Source organism: Barbatula barbatula (genome assembly GCF_947034865.1).
Source record: "Barbatula barbatula genome assembly, chromosome: 3".
NCBI classification, from domain to species: Eukaryota; Metazoa; Chordata; class Actinopteri; order Cypriniformes; family Nemacheilidae; genus Barbatula; species Barbatula barbatula.
Window position 1 is genome coordinate 2,445,747 of NC_136764.1, and position 16,308 is coordinate 2,462,054.

At 37.8% G+C, this 16,308-nt stretch overlaps 1 protein-coding gene across 1 annotated transcript; it reads left to right on the forward strand.

The window, feature by feature from the left end:
• Positions 1-20: 20 nt before the first annotated feature.
• Positions 21-15,801, forward strand: LOC306891700 (NLR family CARD domain-containing protein 3-like). Its single transcript, XM_079452174.1, has 13 exons — positions 21-111; positions 913-943; positions 1,498-1,608; positions 1,787-1,838; positions 2,944-3,148; positions 3,236-5,003; positions 5,318-5,491; positions 5,884-6,057; positions 6,468-6,641; positions 7,012-7,185; positions 13,296-13,469; positions 13,839-14,012; positions 14,797-15,801. Exons 2-13 carry the CDS (start codon positions 918-920, stop codon positions 14,813-14,815), a joined length of 3,225 nt encoding a protein of 1,074 aa, XP_079308300.1. The 5' UTR covers positions 21-111; positions 913-917; the 3' UTR covers positions 14,816-15,801.
• Positions 15,802-16,308: the final 507 nt, after the last annotated feature.

Genomic DNA, 16,308 nt, shown 5'->3' on the forward strand with positions numbered 1-16,308 from the left:
CAAGGCTCCTCCTCCGTCATTACAGTCATCATGTGAAAGTGAAACTGTTACAGCAGAAGACATTTTAAAGTGAGAAGAATCATCATTGTTATTAAAGTTAAGAAAAAAACTGTGAGTATCACATTTATTCAGTAGATTCAATGGACTGTTTTACTTTATTTACATCGCGTTTATTGTTGTGTGTTGTTTTTTGTATTGAACTATTGCTCCTGTGTGACATATCGCTCATTGCTCCCTGAATTCTTCATAAGTCGCTTTGGATAAAATCGTCTGAAAAATGACTAAATGTAAATGTTATTCTTGTAATTAGGAAGCGTGTTTATAAACAGTCATATGTGACTTGTTTGCCGATTCTCTTGTGAAAATACTCGATATAATGTCTTAAGTGAAAGTGGAAAGATTCATTCCTGCACCATTTTTCTGGCAACAGACCAAGTCCAGGGGCGGATGACCACGAATCTCTTTAGGTTTCTATAATAAAGTCATCCAGTCCGCTATTTAACCAGTAATTTAACAGAGGAAGACGTTTAGATTAAAATAGAGGTAAATTAAATGTGTTAAAATTAAAATGCTGAATCTTCTGAAAGTTAACATGCTTTTTAAATCGGTCATTATTACAGTGCCTACATTTGCTATGTTATGGTTTCAAAATATAAAGAACACTTAGAAAATAGTAATATAGTCGCCATAAATGGGGAAAACCTCTCATTGGGGACCAAGCCCATAGTATTGGGTTAAGCCCCCAATCTCCCCACGTCTGGCTCCGCCCCTTCAGTCCATGTTAGAAATGTAAAGCACAATAGGGCAGTTCAACAATAATATGAGACACTTCACTGTTTAAAAGATGAAATGTGCAGCTTAGCTGAGGATGACTGGTTTAAAGAAGTGTCTAACACAGTGTTTTTATTGCAGGAACAATGAGTCTCTCCAGACAGTTTAAAAGGTGAGATGAGTAAAATATTTTAATATACAAATTTGTCCTTTTTAACTGTAATTGCGAAACGTGTTACATGTGTTTGGTTTGTCTGATAGCTGTCAGAGTTTATACTTAAAACAACTTTCATTTCAAATCAATATTAGTTTGTGTGGGGAGGGGTTTCTTTGGTTTTCTTTATTGTTTGTATTATTAAATTCTCTTTAGATAAGCAGAGTTCATATCTCACTATAGCACAGAGGAGGAATCACATTTGAATCTTACTGTATCACTTGCAAAGGGATTTTAAAAGGTTGGACTACAGACAGATTCAGTTTTCTTGCTTCAAACTGGGATGTACGAGATTTAGCTAAATTTATGCATAAAACATATTATTACATGTAAGCAATATAGTTGTCCTTACAAATATGTTCATTTATAACAGTTTATCTTAGCAGAAATTACTTTTTACTTTATTTTCTGAATATTTTTGTTCATATATCCTATATTTATTCTAATATACTATACAAATTAATCACATTACTGATACATTACATAAACTCATTACATAAATGTTGTTTTAGTTTGACTGGTGGAGAATCTTCTAAACCCAGCTGTGTGTCCATGAAGAGTGATGATTCAATGGATGATCCAGTTAACTTCAGTTCAGGAGACTGTGATGATCCAGATGTGAGGTGAGAACAGTCTGATGGTTTAGACGAGTAAATCACTTCATCAGTCTTTATTCTCTGATCTGAGTCTGTGCTGTTGATGTTACTGCAGATATTCACTGAACACTTTACTGACAGATACACACATTAATCCAAGTGTTCACTGTATGAAACACATATTTCATTTATTGTTACATTACAGAAACACAACAAATGTCTCAATCAAAGGGAAGCACATGGAGTCTGTTTTCCAGGTGAGTGTGTGTGTCAGTGTGTGTCTGTGTGTGTGCGCGCGTTTGTCAGTGTGTGTGTGTGTGCATTTGTCTGTGTGTGTTCGTGTGTGCGCGTTTGTCTATGTATGTGTGCGCGTTTGTCAGTGTGTGTGTCTGTGTGTGTGCGCGCGTTTGTCAGTGTGTGTGTGTGTGCATTTGTCTGTGTGTGTTCGTGTGTGCGCGTTTGTCTGTGTATGTGTGCACGTTTGTCTGTGTGTGTGCGTGTGTGCGCGTTTGTCTGTGTGTGTGTTTGTGTGTGTGTGCACGTTTGTCTGTGTGTGTGCGTGTGTGCGCGTTTGTCTGTGTATGTGTGCGCGTTTGTCTGTGTGTGTTTGTGTGTGTATGTGCGTTTGTCTGTGTGTGTTCGTGTGTGTATGTGTGTTTGTCTGTGTGTAAAGTTGAGAAATGGATGCAAAGCAATTACTGTGTAACAACCGTTTATATATAAATATTAATTAGGGATTTTTTTATAGAATTCTCTTTTAAAGAATGTGTCGTTTTTAGTATTTGCTTTGATTAACAATCATTTTTTTTACATTCATTTGATTTATTTTCAATATCATGTTTCATTCACAGTTTATTCTGAAATGTAGATGCTCTTCTTCAAATGAAGCTTTAAAATGATTTTACCACAAAATATGTTTCTAAGGCCAAAATCAAATCTGTATGTTTAAGGGGCGTTTCATGAGATTCTTTTACTGTCAGTCGTACTGCAGCTTTACACAGATTACTGTTATTATTACTGATGATTCTGAAACATGTTTAGATGTTTAGTTTCAAACTGATTCATTGTAGTAAGAAGTCACGATCATATTGATTTGAAATAGATCTCAGTGTGTTATCAATGCTGATGTGTATTTGATGCTTTGAGAATCATGGCAAAATATGAAGGCAAAATATGAATTAAAGAAAATATGATTTTGTTTGTGTAGTTTTGATGTGTGTTTATAGTGTTTAAATGTGTTACAGGTTTCATGAAATGAGGGTCAAGCAATTTAGAAAAAACTGTGTTCACTAAAATGAGCTTTAAACCTTTTTCTGCCCTCATAAGAAAACAAAATCATGTGTGTTTGAACAATGTTTTCAGGAGCTTGAGCACAAACTCATCTCTCTGATGAAGAAAGAGCTGAAGATCTTCAAGAGTCTACTGAGTCCAGATTACCCATCATGCTCTGAGAGAGAAGAGGAGGATGATGAAGATCAGATCAGAGTCAGAGAGATGTTTCTGAAGATCACACTGAACGTCCTGAGGAAGATGAAGCAGACAGACCTCGCTGACAAACTACAGACCAGTAAGAGATTCATGAATTTATTCCTGTGGATTATTTTTTTTATTTGACATTTCATGCATTTAACTTATTTTGTTTTCCCTTCCACAGAATTGGCCCCTTTAAACATAAAGAAACACAAATCCAGACTAAAAGAGAAATTCCAGAGAATGAATGAAGGAATCTCAAGTCAAGGAAGCTCAACACTTGTGAATGAGATCTACACAGAGCTGTACATCACAGAGGGAGGGAGTGAAGACATCAATAATGAACATGAGGTGAGACAGATTGAGACGGCATCCAGAAGATCAGAGACACAAGAAACACAAATCAAATGTAATGACATCTTTAAAGTCTCACCTGAACTAAAGAAACCCATCAGAAGTGTGCTGACTAAAGGAGTCGCTGGAATTGGAAAAACAGTCTCTGTGCAGAAGTTCATTCTGGATTGGGCTGAAGAAAAAACAAATCAAGATCTTCACTTCATATTTCCACTTCCTTTCAGAGAACTGAATCTGATCAAACAGACAAATATCAGTCTGATGGATCTTCTTCATCAGTTCTTCACAGATACAACAGAACGGAGATCGACAGACTTTGATGATTATAAAGTTGTGTTTATCTTTGATGGTCTGGATGAGTGTCGTCTTCCTCTAGATTTCTCAAAGAATCCGAGTTTGTTTGATGTCAGAGAATCAGCGTCAGTGGATGTGCTGCTGACAAACCTCATCAAGGGGAATCTGCTTCCTTCTGCTCTGATCTGGATCACCTCTCGACCAGCAGCAGCCAATCAGATTCCTCCTCAGTGTGTTGATCTGATCACAGATGTACGAGGATTCAATGACCCTCAGAAGGACGAGTATTTCAGGAAGAGAATCAATGATGAGAGTCTGGCCAACAGAATCATCACACACATGAAATCATCCAGAAGTCTGTACATCATGTGTCACATCCCAGTCTTCTGCTGGATTTCAGCCACTGTTCTCCAGAGAATGTTGAGTGAAGCAGAGAGTCCAGCACAGATCCCCAAGACTCTCACTCACATGTTCACACACTTCCTGATGTTTCAGATTAAACTGAAGAGTCAGAAGTATGATGGGAAATGTGAGGTAGATCTTCAGCAGGCTAGAAAGAGTCTTGAGTCTCTGGGAAAACTGGCTTTTCAACAGCTGGAGAAAGGGAACCTGATCTTCTATGAGGAGGATCTGAGAGAGTGTGACATTGATGTCAGAGAAGCGTCAGTGTACTCAGGAGTTTGTACTCAGATCTTCAGAGAGGAGTTTGGACTGAACCTGGGGAAGGTGTTCAGCTTTGTGCATCTGAGCGTTCAGGAGTTTCTCGCTGCTTTGTTCAAGTTTCTGTCATTTCTTCAGAAAACATCAAGACCCTTCAGCAGATTGAGATCAAACATGATTGATTTACTGAAGAGTGAAGTGGACAAGGCCTTACAGAGTGAGAACGGACACCTGGATCTTTACCTCAGATTTCTTCTGGGTCTCTCACTGGAGTCCAGTCAGACAATCTTACGAGATCTGATGACACAGACAGGAAGAAGCTCTGACAGTAAACAGGAAATAGTCCAGTACATTAAGATGAAGATCAGAGAGAATCTCTCTCCAGAGAAATCCATCAATCTGTTTCACTGTCTGAATGAACTCAATGATCATTCTCTAGTGCAGGAAGTACAAACATATGTGAACAGAGGAGATGAGTTTAGTCTTGCTGGAGTCCGTCTCTCTTCTGCTCAGTGGTCGGCTCTGGTGTTTGTGTTACTGAACTCAGAAGAGAAGCTGGATGAGTTTAATCTGAGGAAATATGATCAATCAGATGAATGTCTTCTGAGGCTTCTGCCAGTGATCAAAGCATCCAGAACAGCTGAGTGAGTCTTTACCTGCAGTTTCACCTGAACATCTAACAGTCCACATTACTGTAGTTAATGTCCTACAGAGACACAATAAAACATGATGGAATTGTTCACTGCATCTATAGAGTGAGAGCTGCTCTCTTGTGGCTTTTTTCTGATTTTCATTCATTTGTTTTTATTTATAATTGTCTGTCAGTGTTCAGTTCTTGCAGTGATTCTCTATCAGGTGCAGATGTTGCTTCAGCTCTTGTGCAGATGATTCTCATTGTTCAAACATTATCTCTTGATGTGTTTATATCTTCACTGTTGTCTTGTTATTTCTCTTTCAGTCTGAGTCTCTGTAATCTGACAGAGAAAAGTTGTTCATCACTGGCGTCAGTTCTCAGATCAAACTCCTCAAGTCTGACAGAACTGAACCTGAGACTCAATAATCTGAAGGATTCAGGAGTGAAGCTGCTCTCTGATGGACTGAAGAATACAAACTGTAAACTGAAGACACTAAAGTAAGAAAATCCTTAAAGCAATAAAGCTAAACATGTGTATGTATTATGTAAATGAAGGTCTTCATAAGTTTATCAGAATCATCTTTATATGTAAGAGACTCAACAGTGACTGTCAGTCAATGACTCTCTGTTGATTCAGATTCATACAGAATTATCACCAAACTGAGATCATTTTAATAACTAAATTCAATATATTAAACTATTCATGATATTACTGTAAAAGGACAGTGATATACAATCATTTAATTTATTACTTGTATCTTGTAAAAAGGGACATAATTTGACACATTGATGAATAATAAAAATATATTAAAGTATTATTAAATAATTGTACTATTAATTATTGTCTAAATGTTATTGTCATTATTTCATTTATTTTCTTCTCTCTTCAGTCTGTTTAACTGCAGTATTGGATCTGAAGGTTGTGTTGCTCTGACTTCAGCTCTGAGATCAAACCCCTCACATCTGACACAACTGGATCTGAACTATAATAATCTAGAAGATTCAGGAGTGAAGCTGCTCTCTGATCTACTGAAGGATCCACACTGTCAACTACAGACACTACTGTGAGTTACTGATCAAATTATCATTTTGTTTAATTCAATTGACTGTCGATTATTTTTGCTGTTTCACTTTTGTTCTTGTGTAAATTTGATGTAGTCACTTTACTTGTATTATGTTTTCTCTTGGATAAACTCATTCATCTTGTTTTAATCTCATGTGTAAATCTCTCTGGATAAAAACAATTCCCCAATTAATAAATGTAATTGTATTATACAGAAGGTTTCTCTCCATTTACATGAAGTTAACATGACATACTGTTCTTGTGTTTCTGGACACACACATCATGTTTTACTGAAGTTCACTGTCACTTATAGAAGTTTTCAAGCTTTCATTGAAATGAGATCAACTTGTTTTGATTATGAGTTTATTACTAACATTGTGACTCACTGTTATCTTGTTATTTCTTTTTCAGTCTGAGTGACTGTAAACTGACAGAGAAAAGTTGTTCATCACTGGCGTCAGTTCTCAGATCAAACTCCTCAAGTCTGACAGAACTGAACCTGAGTGACAATAATCTGAAGGATTCAGGAGTGAAGCTGCTCTCTGATGGACTGAAGAATACAAACTGTAAACTGAAGACATTAAAGTAAGAAAATCCTTAAAGCAATAAAGTTAAACATGTGTGTGTATTATGTAAATGAAGGTCTTCATACGTTTATCAGAATCATCTTTATATGTAAGAGACTCAACAGTGACTGTCAGTCATTGACTCTCTGTTGATTCAGATTCATACAGAATTATCACCAAACTGAGATCATTTTAATAACTAACTTCAATATATTAAACTATTCATGATATTATTGTAAAATGATCATATTACTTGTATCTTAATAATTTGATACATAGATGAATAATTGAATAATATTAAAGTATAATTAACTATATTAATTTATTTTACTCCTAATTATTGTCTAAATGTTATTGTCATTATTTCATTTATTTTCTTCTCTATTCAGTCTGGCGTTCTGCAGTATTGGATCTGAAGGTTTTGTTGCTCTGACTTCAGCTCTGAGATCAAACCCCTCACATCTGACACAACTGGATCTGAGCAGAAATAATCCAGAAGATTCAGGAGTGAAGCTGCTCTCTGATCTACTGAAGGATCCACATTGTCAACTACAGACACTACTGTGAGTTACTGATTTATTATTTTGTAATAAATCTCAAGTAACTGTCGAGTATTTTTGCTGTTTGTTTTGCTGTTTCACTCTTGTTCTTGTGTAAATTTGATGTAGTTGACAGTTGCCGCGTTTCAACAAAACCTCGGTTATGGCAAAATTTCCTCCGGCCAAACAACAGCGATATTCCAAAGTAACGTCCCCATAAATGATACCACATCATATCTAAACAAATCCTTCTCAAGAATCCAAAACACTGAATGAATGCATGAACATGCACAGAGACTTACAGATAACAAACACAAACCCTCATATCCATTAAAATGTGTTTTTTAAAGCTCTAACTCTGCAGCAAAAGAGCGACTCCAACAAATATCTACTAAAGCATCTGTCATTTATACTGTGTGTGACAATCGCTTCAAACCCACGGACAGATGTTTCATAACAACCACAAACGACCACGTTCATCAGGTACGAGTCTAAAATAAACACCAAACATTAAATGAAATGAACAGCAAACATTATTAAATATAAAACATGTCTCACCTTGTCACAGTGCAGTTTATTGTTATTAAGCAGCGGCGAGGTTGAAGCTAAATCTGTGACATCCAGATAATCCAAAAAGATGCGCAGATATTTAGTGCAATGAACTGCGACTGCGCAACACTGGCACATTGAGTACAGTTTTAATTATTCACAGTTAACTTGACAAATATTATTTATCTTTCAATATTTATACATCTGACTTGTGCAGATGAGATTGTTATGTGACTGTTAAAATAAAAAATAATTGCTAATTTATTGCCATTTGTCCACATTAAAGACCTCACTACTACCCCTTACACCAGGGCTCTTCAATTAATTTGGGACTGGGGCCAGTTCATCAAACTGAAGCAAAACAAGGGGCCGGAGAATATGACTAATCGCGGTAACAAATAAAGAAATTAACAGAACATATAGGAGTCAATATATTCAATTTTTTATGCAGAACAACATATGCACATTATGATGTATTAAGACCCATGGGCCCAAGGCATTGTTACATTCAAATTTAAATGTCACATTCAAACTATCCCCTTTCTAAAACAGAAATGCAGCTAATTGGTAACTGAATACAACTCAAACAAAATAATAAAACAGACTGCCCCATAAATTCACACATGAGCTACTGCTGTTCTTACTTTTGTCTATTTTGAACATAAATCAGAAACCAGCAATATCACAGATTATTTACGATTGCACTCATTTGAGTGACAGGAAACTACAAAAACTAAAACCAAAGTGCATAGCTTGGTGCAAATTACATCACTCAGTTTAGGTGAGTAATATTAGATATTTAGAATTACATTCATAGGCTATAACTGACAAATAACTTCAACACCAACAAATGGAACAATAAAACCAACAACAAACTGGCAAAAAACATGAAAAACATTACAGTTCAAAAATAAACAACATGTTACGTTGTATGTAGTTTGCCAACATTTGCCATCTAATGAGAGAAATGGCATTTTTTTGATTTAGCAAGAGAAGTGAAGTCAGGTGTATATGTTGTCAGGGAAATGTGCAAGCAGTGTTGCAGATGCTGGTCAGTGAGTGATATGCGATTGTGAGTTTTAATGGCATTCATGTGTGAGAATGATGACTCACATGTGTATGTTGAGCCAAACATTGTCAGAAGAAAAAGTGCAAGACCTCTTGAGTGTGGAAATTTGTCTTGGCTGACTAAATGGGTCCAGAATTTTTCAAAACCTGCCTGCTGCAATGACTGTCGCAAGTCATCTGACGACTGAATGTCAATGAGTTCTAGCTGTAAAGATCCCTCATCCAAAGATGATACCACCTCCTTTCCTTTCAATGCAAAGTCTGTCTCAACATTAACACAGAAAGGGTCCTTCACAAATCTCATCACTTCACTGGAGATGCTGAAATTACCAAACCTAGTGGCAAAGTTGTTCTTCAATGTGTCAATAAAGCTTGACATCAGCCGTGTAATTTGCAGGCCAGATTTCCTCAGTGTGGGGAAGTGGAGCATCTTCCCAGGACAAAGATCAGCAGAGAAGAGTGATAGCTTTCTTTGAAATGCATGAAGTTTCTCCACAAGTTCCACGGCTGTTTTACCTCTGCCCTGCAGCTCCATGTTGAGTTGGTTCAAATGATTGAAAACGTCGCTCAAAAAGCAAACAGCGGCATTAAACTCATCATCTTCCATCACAGACAGAAACTTGCCAGCTTTTTTCAATTTCGAAGACTGGAGGAACACCAGAATCTCCTCTCGTAGTTCACTAAAACGTTTCAAAGCGTTTCCTTTGCTAAGCCATCTAATGTCATTGTGAATGAGCAAATCTTTATATTCAGCAGACATGTCGTTCAACAGCTTGCGAAAAAGGCGGTGCTGTAAACTGGAGGTGCAACGGATAAAGTTTATAATTGCCATGACAGAGTCCATGGTCTGTTTTAACTCACCGCTGAGCTTGGCACATAGGAGGCTTTGGTGGATGAGGCAATGTAGCGATCTCAACTGAGGAGCCACGGCAGCCATCCTCGCGGCGAGCCCCTGATGTGCGCCAAATCCAAGTTGTTTTCCTCAAAGAATGAGGCAATTTCGGTGAATAAAATCTCACCAGTAGTGCGCCCCTCCATGGGAATTAGTCCAAGCAAATCCTCGCGAAAACATTCACCATCAAAAAATCGCACGTAGAGGCACAACTGCGCAATATCACTGTTATCTGTCAACTCATCCACCGCCAAAGACATCACCTCGGCCTTCCTCAGTTTGTCCAAAAGCGTCTCGAAAACGTCCGATGCAAGGCACTCGACTCTCCTCATATTTGACGTGTCAGATATTGGAATTTGCTTGATTAAGTCGATAATGCTTTTTCGAGCTTCCTCGTCTGTTACAACCTCCTCAATGGATGCCAACATACACTCCTTGACTGTCACAGAATCTGTAAACGGCTTTTTCTTTTTGCCCAATATCCATGCCACTCGCAAAGATGCTGCCGTTGCCCTCTCTTGATCCGTACATGCCCGAAACAACATGCGACGTCTTTGCTCATAACAAGATGTAAGCCCCGATATCTTCTGGCTCCGGGCAACGGATCCCAGTGGGAAAGTAGTGTCAAAGTTAGCATGCATTGTCTTGAAATGCCTTCTCAAATTAAACTCTTTACACACGGCAAGGCACTCTTTGCAGATTAGGCAGACACGTTTCACATTGACTGTAATAAATGCATATTTCTCTGTCCATTCATTGTTGAACTGCCTGTTCTCTGAGTCAACTTTCCTTTTTCCTAAAATAGATAGAGACATTTTGTCTTGTTTGCTTGCTGGCTTTGAAAGAGACAAGTTTGAGCGGTCCGTCAAAATATGTTTCCGGCCGAAACAGGTAGGCCTAGGACTAGATATTGTAACGTACACAGAACAATGGCAATGCACCCAACAGAACATTATTTATAGGAGCCACCTACTGGCGCATATAGGTACAACACCCAAAAATTATCCGCTGTACCTCCATTATCGCTTTTTCCGCCAGCTGTTTACAGACGTGTCTGCCGAATCTACGGTTTTGCTCATATGTAATAACAACATTACACTTCAAGGGCCACTACAAAATATCTCGGGGGCCGGATCCGGCCCACGGGCCGCCAATTGAAGAGCCCTGCCTTACACAGTAGGTTATGTATCTCTGTATTGTAGGTTCTGTGGCGAGGGGAATGCCCTCTCAATAGAAGTCTGATAGTTAATATCTGTCAATATAAAACTACTGACAACATTCAAACAACAAATGTAATGTAACTATTAAAATGCTCTCATCATAAACAGAAAACTAATTTACTTACTAAATAAGCCTTTTCATGCCCTTCATACCAGAACTACTTCTGTCTTTCAATCATTTCACTATTAATAATAATAATAATAATAAATTGAATTTATATAGCGCTTTTCAAGAACTCAATGTCGCTTTACAAGATAAAAAAAAGAAAAGGAAAAAAGGGACATGGGCTATGGGTAGGCAGAGGTAAAGAGATGGGTCTTGAGGCGGGACTGGAAGATGGCAAATGTCTCAGAAGGTCGATATCAGGGGGGAGGGAGTTCCAGAGCCTGGGAGCTGCCCTAGAGAATGCTCTGTCCCCAAAACTGCAGAGTTTGGAATTTTGAATGGAGAGGAGACCAGCTGAGGTGGATCTGAGGGACCGTGAGGGTTGGTACAAGGAGAGGAGTTCAGTGAGATATGTGGGGGCCAGATGGTGAAGGGCTTTGTAGGTGAGGACCAGGATTTTTTAGGTGATCCGATGGGAAGCCAGTGCAGTTGTTTAAGGACTGGAGTGATGTGATGCCAAGATTTGGAGCGGGTGATGAGTCGGGCGGCTGAATTCTGGACCAGGGGGAGTCGGTTAATGTGGGTGGAGCTAATGCCGAGGAGAAGTGAGTTGTCCAGTCGAGAGGAGATAAAGGCATGAATGAGTATTTCGGCAGCTGGGAGTGTGAGAGAGGGTCTGATTTTGGCGATGTTATGGAGGTGAAAGAATGAGGTTTTAACGACTTGGTAGATGTGAGGCTGAAGGGAGAGGGTGGAGTCAAAAATCACGGCAAGGTTGCGGGCCTGTGGAGATGGGAAGACAGTGGTTCCGTCGATGGTGAGAGTGAGGTTATTGGTTTTGCTGAGTGTGGATTTGGAGCCTATGAGGAGGAATTCCGTTTTATCACTGTTGAGTTTGAGAAAGTTGTGTTGCATCCAAGTTTTAACAGCTGATAGACAGGAATTAATGTGGGAGAGGGGAGGATTGTGGGGGGATTTGGTGCTGAGATAGATCTGGATGTCATCAGCATAGCAATGGAAGTCCATGCTGAAGTGGCGGAGTATCTGACCAAGAGGGAGGATGTAGATGAGGAAGAGGAGGGGGCCGAGTACAGAGCCTTGGGGAACGCCTCGGGTGACTGTGGCTGTGGTAGAGGTGTGGTTATGGAGAGAGATGAAGTGGGATCTGTTGGATAGGTAGGAATGGAGCCAGCTGAGCGCAGTACCTTCGATGCTGAGGTCTTTGAGTCTGGTGAGCAGGATTTTATGGCTCACGGTATCGAAGGCTGCACTCAGGTCGAGTAGGATGAGGATGTTGAGGGAACCGGTGTCAGCCGAGGTGAGGAGGTCGTTGAGGACTTTGAGGAGGGCGGTTTCTGTGCTGTGGTGGGTGTGAAAACCTGATTGGTGGGTTTCCAGTTGGTTGTTGGCATGAAGATGGGTTTGTAGTTGTGCAGCGACTATACGTTCCAGGGTTTTAGACGGAAAGGGGAGATTGGATATTGGGCGGTAATTGTTAAGGGAGGAGATTAGATCCTTGTTCATTACAAAATGTGACGCTGCTTGTGAAAAGCAAAAGTCTTTTTAACTGTTTTCTACATACAATCATCCTACTGAATATTCTGTGAAAATATAAAAACAATATCTTCAATATTAACTGAATAATGTCATTTTAAAGATTGAAATCTCAGTGAGATTTATATTTGATGCTTGTTATAATAAATTAGATTTTGAGACTTTAGTTTGGGTTTTCACAGGGTCACAAATGTTTACATGCTGATCAATAATGCTAATGCTCAATATAGATAAAAAGGTTGTGGTTCATAAAATATCACAAATCTGGTGGAAAGGTTGGAGACTTTTAGCAAACAGTAAACAGACTGACAGATACAAATCCTTTAAAGTTGCTGTATTTAGTTTATTGTTGTGAGTCTATTGACCTGCTCTGCGTGTCTGCACTACTGTTGTTAACATGAACACGTGTCTCCTGCTCTTCATGCGGCGTGTCTTTGGTGGAGAGAAGCAGCGCACGTGGATCAGAAAGGGTTGACCTCTGACCCCGCTGTCTGCACTTGGGTTCTCTGTCCTTGTTCCCTCAACACGTTCCAGACACCTTGATGCTTTATACGATATCCTGAAACATAGAAATGAGATCAGAAGTGATCATTAAAGATCCATCTGTTAATGCTTTGCCTGTTATTCATCTCTGTGGCAAGTGCAGCGTTATTCACATCAGAAAGATCCATCATGCAGTCAGAAAACAGTCATAAGTGTCTTACTAACATTGTGACTCACTGTTATCTTGTTATTTCTCTCTCAGTCTGAGTGACTGTAAACTGACAGAGAAAAGTTGTTCATCACTGGCGTCAGTTCTCAGATCAAACTCCTCAAGTCTGACAGAACTGAACCTGAGTCACAATAAACTGAAGGATTCAGGAGTGAAGCTGCTCTCTGATGGACTGAAGAACACAAACTGTAAACTGAAGACACTAAAGTAAGAAAATCCTTAAAGCAATAAAGTTAAACATGTGTGTGTATTATGTAAATGAAGGTCTTCATAAGTTTATCAGAATCATCTTTATATGTAAGAGACTCAACAGTGACTGTCAGTCAATGACTCTGTTGATTCAGATTCATACAGAATTATCACCAAACTGAGATCATTTTAAAAACTAACTTCAATATATTAAACTATTCATGATATTATTGTAAAATGACTGTGATTTACAATCATTTAATATATTACTTGTATCTTGTAAAAAGGGACATAATTTGATACATTGATAAATAATAAATAATATATCCTCCTGATTATTTTCTAAATGTTATTGTTATTATTTCATTTATTTTCTTCTCTCTTCAGTCTGTCGTTCTGCAGTATTGGATCTGAAGGTTGTGTTGCTCTGACTTCAGCTCTGAGATCAAACCCCTCACATCTGACACAACTGGATCTGAACTATAATAATCCAGAAGATTCAGGAGTGAAGCTGCTCTCTGATCTACTGAAGGATCCACAATGTCAACTACAGAAACTACTGTGAGTTATTTATTATTTTCTAAATCATTATATTTCTATAAACTATAACCACACTGTAGGGTTTGCTCAAACTAGTCGACATGAATGCTCTGGCGTGACATTTAAAGCTTGATGTCGAGAAAATAAATGTCTAAGAAAATAAAAGTCCACCCAACCTTACTTTCTTCTGCAAGACACAGATAACTGTTAGTAGCCATAAACTTCGACTGTATTGATACAAAACCAATGACAAGACAGTGAGGACAAATGTTTTATCAAAATATCTTTTGTGAGAAGAAAGTCCTACAGGTTTGGAATGACACAAGGTGTAAATGATTAAATAATTGTGTTTTTATGGGACCAGTTGTTATAAACCTGAATACATTTCTTTGTTGTGCTGAACACAAATAAACACGAGAGTTTGTAACTCAGCCGTTGTGGGTCACCATTGACTCCCATAGTAGTCTTTTCATTTTTGGGTGAACTGTTCCTTTAAGTATCCAGTCAACAAAATAATCTTTATTAGACACATTTAAGGACTAGACTTATTCAGTGTATACAAAAATATCTATTTGTTTGCGAGACATTTTGAAGTAGATTTATTTACAGTAAACAAGTGACAGAAATGTTTTGTACTCACACTTGTGTTAATGTTGGTGTGGCTGCACTTCTTGTATTGTGTTCTCTCTCTCAGATTAATTTAATATGATTTGTAAGTATAAAGTCATTATGACATGATGTTGATAATGACTGAGATGAGTGAATATTAATATCATATCTGATGTTTCTCCTCAATGTTTTACAGTATTAAGCCTCGACTGTAACAATCACATGAAGAGTGAAAGGATTCCCTTCATTCAGTAAAGATCATCTGAGCCTTTTTCTCTATGAAGACTGTGACATCACCGCTGACGGCTGTGAAGCGCTAAAAAGTGTCTTATTTATCATTATTTCCATTTGTATAACATTCTGATCTCTTTTCTGTATCATCCTGTATCTCTGAGCTCCTAAAGTCTGACGTGTGTCTGGTCACAATACATTATTACATGGTCAATGGACACCTACTTTTACTGCGTTAAAGTTCATTTAATAAAGAATAAACTTAAAATAAAATACTTGTAATAAAATAATAGTTTTAGGCATCAGACAAATTGATTCTTAAATGATCGTTGACATAAAACAATATAATGACTTTTTCCACATGTGAGGGAGTGTAAGTGATGATGAATATTGATGTGTTTCACACCTGGAGAGATAAACACCAAACACCTATAATGGACATCAAGGTGAAATATTCTGAAGCAACTAGAACAAAGAATGTGATGAAACTTCATATGTTTTATTGGTCATTTCTTTCTCAAATGGTTCAGACTATGATCAACATGAGCTCACAGTTACACATCATATGTCTGTCATGTGTTCTGTCTTTAACATGAACTGATTTAATAAGCTCAGAGATTCAGTGATGCTGCAACTTTCCTGAAAGAAAACTGTAAATAACTGTTAACATATAATGTACAAAGTATTGAGCAATAATGTAAATAAATATAAATACTAACAATGCACACGCATAACAAAAACACTTTATTGGTGAAGTGGAATGATCTATAGCCGAGCACAGTATACAGATCTGAGTGTTTCTGTGATGTATTCACTGAGTTTTAGTCTTTATATTGAGATGTGATTTCAGAAATATATTAGAGACAGTGACGGCTGAGAGCGCACCCTTTATATTTTCTTTATTTTATAAATGCACTTTTGTTGTCAATGTTATTGTACACAAATAAAAGTATAAACACTTTACACTATCAAATGATGTCTTACACATATATGTTTGATCACTAATGACGAGTTGATGACGTTGTTTTGTAAACTGAGAAACAAATCAGGTAATTCTCACAAGTTCAATTCAATTTTATTTATATAACACTTTTCACAATTTGCATTGTTCCAAATCAGCTTTACAGGGAAAAAACACAAATTAGGTAAAACACAGTACAAATGAAAACACAAATACCATTAAGTCGATACTATCGTTATGTTGTTTATTGTGGTCGATTTAGATTCAATATTGACGTTCGAGTAGCGCAACAATTGATCCATCATCAGTTTCACTGCACAATTCAGAAAATGTCTGTAGATCTTGGCGCAGAGATGGAGATCAAAACTATAAAATAGAAGAGAAGTTTTACTGATACTCACTCGCATGCATGTAAAGTAAAAAACGGAGGAAGTTGTGATTCTTTATCAAACACACCGAGCAAATATCAGCCTCCCAAAAAGCAAAAGAGTGAAGTTGACACCTCTGACAAACGAA

What these genes read in the sequence shown, in the direction of transcription:
- LOC306891700 (XM_079452174.1), top strand. Translation starts at nt 918, where the DNA reads ATGAGTCTCTCCAGACAGTTTAAAAG. An exon ending in CGCTGACAAACTACAGACCA is followed by an intron (nt 3,149 to 3,235) that starts GTAAGAGATTCA and finishes TCCCTTCCACAG; the next exon opens with AATTGGCCCCTTTAAACATA. An exon ending in TGTCAACTACAGACACTACT is followed by an intron (nt 6,058 to 6,467) that starts GTGAGTTACTGA and finishes TTTCTTTTTCAG; the next exon opens with TCTGAGTGACTGTAAACTGA.